Raw genomic sequence first — 14,124 nt, 5'->3', positions numbered from 1 at the left:
TTTAATGCTGAAGGCCAAGGAAAAAAGTTCTCATTTACATATTGTTCTATAGATGCAAGGGAAATACATATTGTGTACCAATTTCATTTGCAAACTGAAGATATAAAGCTTGTATCACTGCAGAGACAGTATCACTGTGCTGAGAACAGCTATGGCTGGGACCAAGTAGGTCCATCTACTACAGGCCCATATGCAGAAAATTATAGGGAGGTAGATAAATGACCGATTACCCTGAAGGGGACAGAGCTGCAGGACTGGTCCTAATTGTGGAAATCGTCTGCACAAAGGCAAAGTGCAGGAGTTTTCATGATGAATTTGCTGCACAGATCTGGAAAAATATACACCAAGACCAAGCTTCCAGGATTACACAACAATTTTATTTAATCGTATTTGCCAATACGAATATTGATTGCCATTACCCAATCAAGCCAACAAAATTACATGTTTTATTGTCATTTACACTAAAACCCAAACCATGTTTCCCTGTATATTTCATGGTAAAATCATGAAAATATATAGTCTGATGTCACAGTGGCAACTTAGTCACTGGTGAAACTTAGCCAGTGATAATATAGCCAAGAGTCCACTCTTCTTGCTGGCCAAACAAAAGCAAGAGGTCACCGATCCCAAGCAAGAAACAGAATCAGTGGCTTTGGGAACCAACAGAGTAGCTTCTAATAAAGTGGAAGCTGCACCTTTGGGACTATGCCACCAGCAGCAGAATTACCAGTGAAACAAGGCTTATCTACACTGGAAGAAGAAACCAAGGTCTGTGAGCTTTTTGTCTGGGTTTGACAGCATTCAATTGTTTATGTTTAAATGCGGATTTCCAATCGAAGCAGACTTAGAGTCATGTCAACATTAACAGCGCTAAAAGTGCAATGAAGAAAAAGTCCTTTTGAAGGATCGATCCACTACGGAATATATGGAAAGAGTCCACATTCCATATAAATAAAAGAGGATAATAGATGTGCTCCGTAACACTTCGTAACCCGGGACTCGTTTTTTCATCTGGATACCATGACCAACACCTCATGCATAAAAAGGGCTGGCATAGCATAATACTGTTTAATTAAAAACTCACACACATGATAATAACTGCTTACATGGTAACAAAAGTAAAGTAGCATATAGAAAGCATCTGCAGTGTGGTGCATGTCACTTCTCACCGCCTCCTGAGTTGGTGTATGGCTGCGATGGCTTGACCAGCACTGTGACTGACAGACGAGGGAGCCGTGTAGTCACAACCTAATGTGCTTTGTCATCACGTCTTCATCGGAGAGCTTTCTATATGCTACTTTACGTTTGTTATCATGTAAGCAGTTATTACCGTGTGTGTGAGTTTTTAATTAAACAGTATTATGCTATGCCAGCTCCCTCTTTTTTCTTTGCATCTATGAACTACTGTTTGAAAAAGTTATCTATCCGGGGATAGGAGACAGGTCCAAAGTCGAGGTGGTAGCAGGCTTCATTGTCTAGTCTATTTAAATTATTTTGGAAGATCTGATCAGATCTAAGTGAATGGAGATACAAGGCCCGTTTTATACCGATGTCTGGTGAGTGCATTACCAATGGGGATTTTTTTTATTTTTTTTACATGAGGTGTTGGTAATGGTATCAAGATGAAAAACCGAGTCCCAGAGTTACGGAGCACATTTTCTATTACCATTTATTTTGAATGTGGACTTTTTCTATATATTCCGTAGTGGATCGATACTTCAAAAGGACTTTTTCTTCGTTGCCCTTTTAGCGCGGTTAATGTTGAAATAATAATTTTTTTAGCATCTTTTATTGATTGATTTTATTTATAATAGCTGCTGGTGTGCATTTAACTATTGGTTTGAGTGCTTGGATTAGTAACCCTTTTGTGGTTAACTGATATTTTTTCTAGACTTAGAGTCCCATCTACTGAGTTTTGGCCTAAAAAATTGTCTGTAGGACAACATTGGGTGTCATTTCTAGTTTTCAGTTATTACCATTATCCGCCTTTCCTGCTCTTCTTCTCGTGCTCGAGTAACTTCCATCTGCTTTGATCTAGTCATTTCTTTTTCACGATCTTTTGCCCAAACTCTTTCATTCTCCTGAAAGGTTAGTAACTGAGCTTGGTACCGATCTCGCTCTTTCTGCAGACGTAATTCTCGCTCTTTCTGCTGCTCAATCATACTGTCTAGTTGTTGTTTTTGACTTTGCAAGGCCTCTAAATGTGCACGCAGTTTAACTGCTGCCTCCCGCTCTTTCAGCATTTCTTCATGACAGGCTTGAACTTCAGATTCTAGCTGACGTTTTGCATCAACAGCTTGTTTCTGTGTCGTTTCTATCATAGCAGCAAGGTCTCTGGCAGAGTGTCTTTCCTCTTCCAATTGATTTTGTAACGTTACCACTATTTTGCGTTCTTGATGCCTCTCTTCCTCCTGTCTGCAAAACTCTTGGCTTTGCTGTTGTCTAAGTTGCTCCACAACATTCCGCTCAAGGGTCAAGGCACTTGACAAACTGAACGAATACTGCTTTTCCTTCTCCAGTTCAGTCTGCGTCTCGGACAGTTTCTTGTGCTCCTGAGCAAGAAGAGCCTTACAGCGAGACTGCTCTATTTCAAGTTCTTTCCTGAGATTACTAGTGCAAGTCTGTTCTTGAAACAAAGCTGCAGAAATCTTGGCGTTAAGCTTTTTTTGCTCTTCCAATGACAAAAATGACTCCTAAAATGTAGTAAAGGAGATGGTGAATTAAAAAGTGAATTACAACAAGAAATTGGAATACTTAAAAGTTGCCTAGCTATAAAAGTTAACAGGGCTTGCATATTCTTCTGGTTTAGCCAAGAGTAGGCAGTTAAAAGTGAAGTCTGATTTACAAACTAACAGTCCATGCTGTTAATCAAGCTGTGTAGAGCTCAGTGGACAGCAGGTACAGCAAGTCAGGCCGACTACGGAACTACAGGTCTTAGTAGAAGCTGAAAGGATGCAAATTAAGTAGGGATCGACTGATACCTTTTTTTTCTGGTGCCAATACAATACCGATATTTCAGCCACCTCTCAGGCCGATAGCTTATACTGTCTACCAATATTCTGTACATTAAAAAAAAAAAAAAAAGTATCATTCTTATTGCTGTCACAAGGAATGTAAACATCCCTTGTGACAGTAATAGGCAGTGACAGGTGCACTTTATGGAGGGATCAGGGGGTCTATAAGACCCCAAACCCCCCCTCTGCACTCGAAAGTATTAAAAAATGGCAAGATCGTGGTTTTCGAATACTTTATATTTTTTAAAACTGCTGCCTTTAATCCGGGAAGTTGTGTCACGACATTGCTTTAGGGTTAGTACATCTGAGACTCAAACAAAGCATCGGCTTTGTACGGGTCTTCGGCCATCCGGCGGACGTGGCAGCTGGTTGCTCGGGCCTCCCGGGGGGACGGGAGAGCCCAGGCGAGCAGCGGAAGGCGGCTGGCTTGTAATAATAGCCGAATGGCTGCTGAGCTGCATTGGTGGTTATTACAATAAAGCTCTAAACAGCAGTACCGTGGTGATACATGCAGCTGCATGCATCACACTTGTAAAACCCTTTGAACCAATATCGGGTACGTTTGTGCCTGATACTAAAAAAAAAAAAAAAAAAAAGGGAATATCGGTCCCACCTATAATCGGTCGATTCCTAAAATTAAGCATGCCAGCAAAAATCTGCTTCTGTGCTAAGCATATTTATAAATGGACAGAAAAGCGAGGGGACTGATGGTAGGATCTACATTAATTCAAGTGTGTGAATTCAATAAAATGTATACTCAAAATTAACCAGTACTTGGATTGTGAGGGATAGCGGTGTAGTCCCAAAGTTTTACTATTAAGGTGAACACACTATTTAGTCCATACTTGGGTGGTTGTGGGTGAAAAGTTAAAATGCTTTCTACATTTTCAAATCCTCTAGTCACTGAGCCTGTAAAGCCAAGCTAATGCAAAATATATTGGGATGGGTCCATCTCTCCCATTATGGCCTAAGATGACTTAAACAGCCCTGCTACTTAGCATGGTTTAGTCCTGAGTCATCCTACTGCACATGGAGTCGGCTCTTTGTGGCCGGTGAGATGCCTTGAATTCTCCGACATGTTTTTTTATGTAATGCACTGTCTTATATTGCAACTCTTTACATGTCACGCCTGTAACACTAATCGTGACCAATGTATGTGTTTTTGTTTTTGTTTTTGTCTGTCTTGTTTTGCTTTTGGTTACTTGTTCACTGTCTGAAATTCCAATAAACAGATTTGCAAAAAAAAAAAAAAAAAAAAAACAGCCCTGCTACTTAATTAAGAGAATGTCAATATGCAGCCACTGCTTTAGGCACTCTTGCTGGGAACTTGATGCAAGGATTCCTGTCGGATTTAGCATAATCGGCTACATACACCTCATAGTACATGATATAAATAGGCTTCTACTCTACAGACATTTTCTCAACAAATTTTTCAAGATTTGGGACAACTAGTTAGAGACCCCGAGCCTAGCACCAACTTTGGTAATTTTAGACAGACAGGTAAGGATACCATGGAAGCTATAGGGACCAACAGTCAAAATGTATTAAACTACAATAAGCTTCCTTAACTACCAGAAGGTTTTACTCCATTACTAGAGCATTTTCTTTTCTTACATCAGGGGACACAGAGCCATAGTAATTACTATGTAGGTTATAGGGCCACTGATAGGTGATGGACACTGGCACTGCCTAAGGCAAGAAGTGTACTCCCTATATAACCCCTCCCACTACTGGGAGTCCTCAGTTTTTTTGCCAGTGTCTAAGGTGTTGGTCATGAGTAAAGATGTGCTGAGCTCCACTGAAAGCTTCCTTGCTGGGGCTAGCCATGATGACCTGATCCGTTCTGATGTCCTTTTCATGGGCTAAATGGATGGTACCCGGTCCTCGTGTACGAAGAAACAAGGTTTTGCTTGCAAACGCTTCGCTTTTAGAGAGCTGGACCCTGGGATCCAGTACTTTTTGGTAGTAAGGCCATAAAGTTTTTACTGGCAGGGTGTTGTCGCAGGTCCAGGATTGTGGGTAACCTGAGGTTCCCCTATTCCTGAAGGTTTCCTAAAGGGCTTTGAGCCCACCGTGATGGGTGAAGATTGGGTTTTTATCTCGGATAAACCTTGCTGCGAGGAAAAGGTAAGGGAGATTTTCTCAGGAATTTCTCCTATGTATAATGTTGCCATGCCTATGCGTCACCACTGGGGGCTGTATTGAGCACTCATTGACCAACAGCAGGGAAGCCTGTCATTTTCTCCTCTCCTCCAGCCACAACAGATCCTCCGGTAAGATGGGTGTCTGGTTCTCCTCCTGCGCCCCCAATATTGATATTTTTCGGGGGATCGATATAAAAATTGTTTCCTTTTTTGTAAAAAAAAAAAAAAACGCACGGCCGCTCAGCGGAGGATCCCCCCCCCCGCTGTTTTTTTCAGGACGTCTGAGCCACGGCTCGGGGAAAAACACTTTCCTTTGGAAGAAAAGGCGAGGGGGGGGGGGGGGCATAATTCGTGCAGGGGGGCGTGGCTAACGACATCAGACGCCGACCACACATGGAGGAAGTGTAAAGCGCTGTGTATGTGTAGCTGCTGCTGCCTGTGGAGGGACAGAGCAGGAGGAAGGCTTATTCAGGTTAGTGACATTATACTTTACCAGGCTAGGATTAATAGTAGCTAATGGCGCTAGACTATAGCCTAGCGATGTACATTCTTTTGCTGGTCATGCCTCTGCTTTATGCTTCAGGCTATGAGTGGTAATGGGACCAGGAACTCCTCTAAAGGGTTCTAAAGGGGTCAGTGGTATTACTATAAACTACATCTATTTCCAAAAGAAGGTCATCCTCCTTTGAGAGGAAACTGCTCTTGCATAAACGCTTCAGTCCCTGTATATCTTACAAGATTTTTTTTCTTCTACCATTTGTAATTTGGAAAGAAGATTGATGCTTTGATGTCACTCCATAGTGGTGCTAAACAGATTCCCATTCATTGCTCAGGACCCTCTTATTGAGGTGCAAGAGGCTGGGGATCAGGTAGATCTTCCCAAATATTTGGAAGATACTTCTTTATCCTCTTCTGAGGATCTTAATATGGAAGGAGTAGCATCAAAAGACAGGTTGCTTGTGTACTCAATTACTGAACCTTTTTGCTGCCTGCAGCGCAGGCTCTTGAGGAACCTACCTCTAACTGGGTTCATTAAAACCTCCCCCATTTGGGGATGTTTTTCCATATTCGCGGTGCTTGCTTTGGCAGCACATATACTAAAAAAGCTTATGTATTCTGAATGGGAACATCCAGATAAATATCCTCCCAAGAAATTCTCCACACTTTAACCTATGGAAGAGGATTTCTATGAAAGAAAATGGGGGGTTCCAGCAATTGATGCTGCTTTTGCCTCAGTGAGCAAGAATCTCACATTTCCGGTGGATAATGCACTAATGTTAAAGGATCCAACAGATAAAAAGTTGGAACTTTTTAAAGACAATATGTTTTTAACAAGTTCAGTAGTGCAGCCGGTTCTTGCTGCAATTGGTGGATCTCAGTCCATTAAGGAACAGTTTGTGGAGATGCTTAAATTTCTGCCTGATCAACAGGCACAGCAATGGGTTGGTATTCTCAGTAGATGCTATGAAAGACTATCATGCTTGGACTAGTGCATTCTCGCAGAGTTCTGTGGCTGAAAAATTGGTCAGCCGAAGCACCGTGTAAAAAGCTCTTAGCCAGTTTTCACTTTCATGGTGAACGGCTATTTAGAGATGATCTGTATAAGTACGTCCAAAAGGATCTCTAATAGGAAAAGCTCTCTTTTATCAGTAAAGAAGAAGTTCAGATATTCTCCTTTATTCGTGCTGCCTCTCCTGTGCCAGGGGCATCAGCCTCTAGGCAGTCTCGATGGCCTCACCCTCAGGATCAAGGGGAAGTCCCCAAGGGCAGCATCACAGTCAGAAGAGATCTTGGGGAAGAAAGCCCACAAAGCAGAATGCTAAAACCTCCTCATGAAGGGGCGCTCCTGCTCGCTCGGGTGGGGGGCGGGGGGGAAGGCTCCTGCAATTCTCAAGATCTGGCAGGAATAATTTCAGGACAGATGGGTGGCTTCTGCAGTATTTTTCTCTAGGTTACGACTAGAGTTCTGAGAGTTTCAGTTTCCACGTTTTTTTTCTAAGGGAAAACGTTCCCAAGGATCCAGAGAAAACAAAGTCTCTCTTTCTGGCTCTGGATCATCTATTATCCCAGTCGGTGATATCAGAGGTTCCCTTATTGGAACAGGGCACAGGTTTTGATTCAAACCTTTTACGGTTCCAGAACCAAACGAAGAGGCAAGACCCATTCTAGATCTCAAAAATCTAATTCGGCACTTAAACATCCGATCCTTTTGCATGAAGTCAATCCGATTGGTTGTGTCCATCCTGCAAGGAGGGGAGTTTTTTTGGCTTCAGTCAATATCAAAAGATGCATATCTCCACGTGCCAATATTTTCGGCTCACCAGAAATTTCTGCGCTTTGAAATATTAAATCATTTTCAGTTGTGGCCCTGCCATTCGGTTTAGCCACAGCACCACGGGTGTTCTGAAAAATTCTGGCACCTCCTTCAGCCAGATTAAGGGCTCAAGGCATAACAGTCCTAGCCTATTTAGACTATCTACCTTTAATAGATCATTCAGTCTCAGATCTAAACCAGAGTCTGATTACAGCTGTAACTTCCTGGAATCTCTGGGTTGGATACTCAACCTAGAAAAATCCTCCTTCAAATCATCAAGGAGATTACAGTACTTGGGGCTGATTATAGATACCGTACAGAAGAAGGTACTCTCACCCCAGACAAGAATCAGTTCCATTGTAGGACTAATTCACTTATCAAAACAAGGAAAAACCCTTCCATTCGACTGTGCATGAAATTGTTATGGGAAATGGTGGTCCCCTTCGAGGGCGTCCCTCGAGCAGTTTTCACTCAAGACTGCTTCAAAACACCAACCTGTCTGTTTAGAATAAAAAAGATTCAGGCCTTGCTTTTTTTCAAAAACGATTGGCTCCAGACGCAAGTCAGAGCCTAAATTGGTGGTTGTTATCCAGCAAAAGAGAAAACCTTTTCTACCTGTATCCTGGGAAGTATTAAAAACAGATGCTAGCCTTCTAGGCTGGGGAGTAGCCCTGGAAGAAGATTCTGTCCAGAGGACATAGGCAAGGTCCTCTAACCTGGACTATCAACATTTTGGAAGATTCGAGCAGTACGTCTGGCCCTAGAATCTTGGACAGTCAGACTATAGGACTGTCCTGTCAGGATACAGTCCGAAAAGGCCACGGCAGTGGCTTACATCAATCACCAGGGGGGCACGAGAAGTCGTGCAGCCCAAAAAGAGGTGAATAATGTTCTAGCTTGGGCAGAACACAACATTCCTTGCCTATCGGCAATTTTCATTTCAGGAATAGAGAATTGGCAGGCGGGCTACCTGAGTCGCCTACAATTATGCCAGGAGAATGGTCTCTTCACCCCGACATCTTTGTCAGAGATGGGGTATTCTGGACATGGACCTATTTGCGTCCAAATTCTACAAATTCGACAACTGTGTCGAGAACAGGGGATCCGCTAGCAGGCGGAACAGACATATATTAGTCATTTCCATGGGATCAGTTTTTCACTGACCGGATCAAGCAGGAATGAAGATCATAAAGATGGCAGTAGGCGTTCTTCAGACTCTGCCATTATAGCCAGACCTTTTCTCACAAGGTCTGGTATTTCATCTTACCTTACGGATGAAAAATTTAACAGGTTTGACTGTTGAATCCCACTTTATAAAGGATCGTGGGTGATCTCCTACGGTAGTGTCTACTTAGATTGATGCCATGAAGCCAGCTTCCAGAACAATTTACTATAGGGTCTGGAATGCATATGTTTCTTGGTGTGGATCCAGGGGTTGGCACCCCAGGAAGTATGTCATAGGCAGGATCCCCGATTCCTGCAAATGGGATCCAAAATAAATCTGGCCTTGACTTCTATCAAGGGGCAGATCCTGGCTTTGTCAGTGTTTTTTTCAATGGCCTCTTGCTTCCCAATCTTGGTGCGTAGCTTATTCAGGGGGTAACACGGATTATTCCCCCTATCAAGGCACCTCTAAATCCTTGAGATTTCAATTTGGTCTCATTGGCTTTGATGAATCAGCCGTTTCAGCCTTTATGAGAAATTCCCTTGGTTCTTCTGACATGAAAGCTAAATCTTTCTGATTGCCATTTCTACTGCTAGAAGAGTATCGAACTAGCAACTCTGTCTTGTAAAGAGCCATATATGATCATGCATAAGGATGAGGTGGTTTTATGTCCTCATCCTGAATTCCTACCAAAAGTGGTAACAGGTATTTCATTTAAACCAAGATATTATTCTTGCTTCTTTCTCACCAGAGCCTCAATCTAGGGAAGAGAAGGCACTGCATTCCCTTGATGTAGAAAGAGCGATCAGAATCTACTTAAAGGTGACCGCTCAGGTTTGCAAAACACGTTTTGTTTGTACTGCCAGGACGTCCAAAATGTGGACAGGTAGTATCAAAATCTACTACTTTCAAAATGGATTTGTCAAGTGATTGTTCAAGCTTCGACTTAAAGGAAGAATTTCTTTAAGTCTAATCTTCTTTATGTTAGAGCACACTCATCCAGGGCGATTAGTGCCTCTTGGGGGGTGCATCATCAGGCCTCAATGGCTCAGATCTGTAAGGCCGCGACTTGGTCTTCGGTTTATACGTTTACCAGATTTTATCAAATCGGTGTTAAAGGTCATGAGGATATTGCCTTCGGGCGCAGTGTACTGCAGGCTGCAGTATGAGTCCTCTGGCTCCTTTTTTGTTGCATATCCCTCCCTACAGTTGCCACTGCCCTGGGACACCCCACATAGTAATTACTATGGCTGTGTCCCCTGATAAAAGAAAAGAAAACAGGATTTTTAAAACAGCTTACCTGTAAAATCCTTTTCTTTGATGTACATCAGTGGACACAGGTCCCTCCCTTCTTAGTATACACTTGTATTGTTTGGCTACAAAAATGAGGACAGCCATTAGTGGGATTGGTTATATAGGAGTACACCTTTTGCCAGCCATTTCCCTGGTCTCAGAGGCAATAATTGACCTTGCGTATTTGTTGGGATTTTAATCCAGAAGAGGAAAAATACCCCTGCTGAACATTGGAACTGCAAACAGTTTTGACTATAAACCCTTGATCCAGTCTTATTGGGGGGGGGTAGGAAATAAACCATCCTATCGTTTTCAGCCAAGGGTGGCCTCTGTTTAATCTACAACTGCTACAACTGCCATGATGCTGCAGATGTGATGAGTTATGACACCAGCCGTTGGATGGTTTGACAGTTTGGTTGAGAGCACAACCATTGGGAGTGTTACATTTCCAGCACGTGCCGGAAAGGTAACTCTTTAATGGATGGGTTTACTTCCTCTAACTATTCACTGGGAAAAGATATGTTCAGGGCATAATGCAAATCTGTCTTTTGGTAGTTTCTGGCTGATTTGAGAGAAGAAAGCAGTGAGAACAGACTTATACAATTTTGTACCTTTAGAAACCACCAATTAAAAACACACAGCCCTGGAACATCTGTTACCCGGACATGCAAACTGTAACAGACGTGCTCCCACACTTAGGAACGCACCCCTTCATTAGAAAAAGGGCTTTGGTAAAGACTTGATGTGCTCTGTGGCCCAAATCATGTGGCAAAAAGGAGGACTGAACCCAAGTTTTGGTTAGGTGCTCTGTTTAATGCGGTAGAGGCTCCTGATGAGGGACATTTTGGAATCTTCCGTTACGGAAGTAAAATTTCCCGTCCTGTGACATCTAATGAATTGGTCAAGTGCCTCCCCAAAAAGATGTCCGCTTTCAAAGTACATATATGCAAGATGCTTTTACAGGCAGCTTCATCTGTATAGTCTTTTAGCCAAAAGTTTCTGTGCATGTGAATGAAAATTGGAGCCATTCTGGAATTTGTCGTCACATGTTCTAGGGCATCCCCAGAAAAAATAAGGAAGAGGAAGGAAAATTGCCCTGGTAAAGATTGATCCTGGAACACAGGATCACGATGGTTGTTCATTGCCCTAGTCCAGTTTTATGCAGTTTGACATGCTGAAATTGCAGCCAGAGCTTGTTGCAGGACTAGGCCTGCAAGAGTAAAAAAGCTTTAGGGAGAGTCTCAAATTTTCTATCAGAATGTTTAAATGAAGGAACATCTTAATTTGAAAGAGTGAGATGCTGAAGACTGAAGCAGAAGTCATTAGCCACTGGATGGCATTTGACAAAGATTTTTAGAGGGGTGAAAATTTTTTTGAGTGATCCAAATGTCATAATTGGCACATTCTATTTGTAAAACAGGGACTGTATTTTATGTTTTTTGCAGGTCTTTTTGTACCAGTGTTAATTTAGTCGACCAAAACATTTTAGTCGACTAAATTAATACCATTTTAGTCTACTAAAATAAGACTAAAACGAAAACACTTGAGATGACTAAAATATGACTAAAACGACAATGAAATTTGACTTAAAAATTAACACTGGTCTGTAGTGCATGTTCATACCTCAATACCATAAATAATAACATTTGATTTTTCACTCCAGCAGTATATAATGAGTTTGGAAATTGTAGAGAAATGTTAACTAATGTATTACAATTTAATTACACTCATTAGATTGTAAACAACTAAAATTCGTTTTAGTTGACCAAAATGTACTGGAGATTTAGTCGACTAAATACGACAAACAATTGCAGAAGACTAAAATGGGACTAAAACTAAAATGGCATTTTAGTCCTAAGATTAAATCGAAATTTGCTGCCTAAAATTACCGCTGTTTTGTACCCAGTGGCATGGCGAAGGAGTACCAAGTTCTACAATGCCAAGGATTTTTTGCATGGCAGAAGAAAGCTTATCCACATTAACAAGCCTTAAGCATGAAGAGCCCGCTTCAGATGTAAAACAGTGTGGGAAAAGAAAAAAAAAAAAAAAAAAAAAAAACTTCTGCAACCTCTTCTAACACTGCATTTATATCCTCATTTCCTTCTGTGTCTGCCTTGTCCAGGGCAGGCAAATCGGAATCCGACTTAGGTAAAGAAGGAGGAGTTTGTTGGCATGGCGTTTTTCAACCCTGAACAAAGATGGCTGTATTAAAGCCCAGCAAGTTGTCCCAGCAATTGTGACATAGTAGCAGAAAATTCTGCTATTGTCATGTAGGCCACTTGTTGCGTGCCCTAAATAGAGCCATTACTGAATGCAGATTACCAGTGTTAAAAATCGGTTCTTGCTCTGGTGAAAGGGAAGTATCATAATTGTGGTTGAGTGTTGTGCAGGCCTTCAGCACAGCAAATGTTCGCCTGAGATTTTGTTGTGGCCCCCTTTTGCCCCGGTTTTCATCACAGCTACTGGCGAGGGTAAAATCCCTGTGGGGTACTCACAGAGTAGGGTGTGGAACACAGGGTAAGCATGTCCAGCAACCTGAGTGCAGACCATCTTGCAACAAATTCTCATGGCGATACGAAGTCAGTGTGTACCCTATAATGGTTCTAGGCAGAAGTGTCAGTAAGGTGTGAGACCAGTGGTGTGATTTCAGATTACTTTATTATTCCTAAAGGGAATTTTTTTTTTTTTTTAAAACCAGGTCATTCACTTGAGACCAAGCCCTGAGTGAATTTTAGCGACAACTTTGAAAAGTTTACACTATAAAGTGAATATATAATAAAGATAGCCCTGGTTTTTACAGTAACAGACACAGGGTGGCCCTAGCCTACCTGTCAATGACTCTGAACTGTATACAAAGTCCAGACTTAACCCATCAAGGTAGACAGACCCTGAAAGGGGTCTTCAGGGTCTGGGTTTGATAGTAAAATAACACCTTCATCTCTCATGGCTTTAACATACTCACCATAACTGAAACCCGGCTTCAAAATTTGGACTCTGCTTCTCCTGCTGCCCTCTCCTCCCATGGTGGTCTCCATTGGACTCACTCCCCAGACCCAACGGACAGAATACACCTTCCAAGTCCTTCCTATCCCTCCCTCCCTTTCCCTCTCTCTTCTTTTGAGATGCACTGTATTCGTCTGTTTTCTCATATTTCTCTGAGAATTGCAGCAATTTATCGTCCTCCTGGACCGGTGTCACGCTTTGACTTTGCTGCCTGGCTACCCTACTTTCTCTCCTCTGAAATACCCACGATCATTCTTGGTGACAGCAACATTCCTGTCAATGTTAACAGCCCAACTACAGCTAAACTTCTCGACTTAACCAAATCTTTTGACCTAACACAATGGGCACATACTTCCACTCACTCCAATATTAATACCCTTGACCTGGTATTCTCCGTATCTCTGCAACCTTGGCAACCTCACAAACACCCACTTTCCTCTCTCTGATCACAACCTAATTAGTTTCACTGTATCCTTGCTTCCAACCACCCATCCCTCCAAGCAGCAAATAATTACTTGTAGGAACCTTCGCCACCTTAACCTTCTTCTCTGGTCTGCTACTGACCACCTATATGACAATCTCTCCCCTATCCTGACCTTGCCACCTCTGTCACAACAGTTTTCTATCATCGCTAGATGCACTTGCTCCTCTAACCACACGCAGAATCAGGCCCCGACCGTTACAACCCTGGCAAACTGACAACACTAGAAATCTCAAGAGACACTGTCGCGCTCCTGAACGACTGTGGTGTAAAACCAAATGCCTGCAAGACTTCACCCTATATAAATCTGCCCTTCTAAAATACAATTCCTGCCTCCATGCTGTCAAACAAGCCTACTTTACTTATTAATACTTTGTCACCCAGTCCCCGTCGGCTCTTCTCAACCTTTAACTCTGCTTCGTCCCCCACCCCCTCTACCCACTAACTCACTGCCCAAGAGATTGCTAATCACTTCAAAGACAAGATTGATGCAATTTGTGAGGACACCTCCACTGTGCGTACATCTTCCCCACCCAACATACTTGGCCTAACAGCACATTCAACACTCTCCTCTTTTGAATTGGCTAATACCAAAGAGGTTACAAAACTTCTCAGATGCCCACCTAAGCAATTGTCCCTTGAATCCCGTTCCCTCACAACTAAGGTCATTCTCCTATTCTATCCTATGCTCCCTCACTCACATCTTCAAT

General features: G+C 42.4%; 1 protein-coding gene across 6 annotated transcripts in view; it reads right to left on the bottom strand.

Moving 5' to 3' along the window:
- The window catches only part of PCNT (pericentrin), a 293,476-nt gene that overhangs the window by 67,156 nt on the left and 212,196 nt on the right, over positions 1-14,124 (bottom strand). For 5 of the 6 annotated variants that reach the window (XM_077448179.1, XM_077448180.1, XM_077448181.1 and 2 more), the window contains one exon: positions 1,977-2,693. The exons of the other annotated variant lie outside the window; for it this stretch is intronic. In XM_077448179.1, coding sequence (XP_077304305.1) covers positions 1,977-2,693 — 717 coding nt within the window. The remainder of the gene's footprint in view (positions 1-1,976; positions 2,694-14,124) is intronic. 6 annotated transcript variants of the gene reach the window in all.

The sequence above is a fragment of the Lithobates pipiens genome, unplaced genomic scaffold (genome assembly GCF_037356315.1).
Source record: "Lithobates pipiens isolate NorthernLeopardFrog02 unplaced genomic scaffold, aLitPip1_a1.2 Scaffold_22, whole genome shotgun sequence".
In the NCBI taxonomy this organism is placed as follows: Eukaryota; Metazoa; Chordata; class Amphibia; order Anura; family Ranidae; genus Lithobates; species Lithobates pipiens.
Note: the sequence above shows the minus strand (reverse complement) of the source record. Positions and strands in the feature narration are given on the sequence as shown.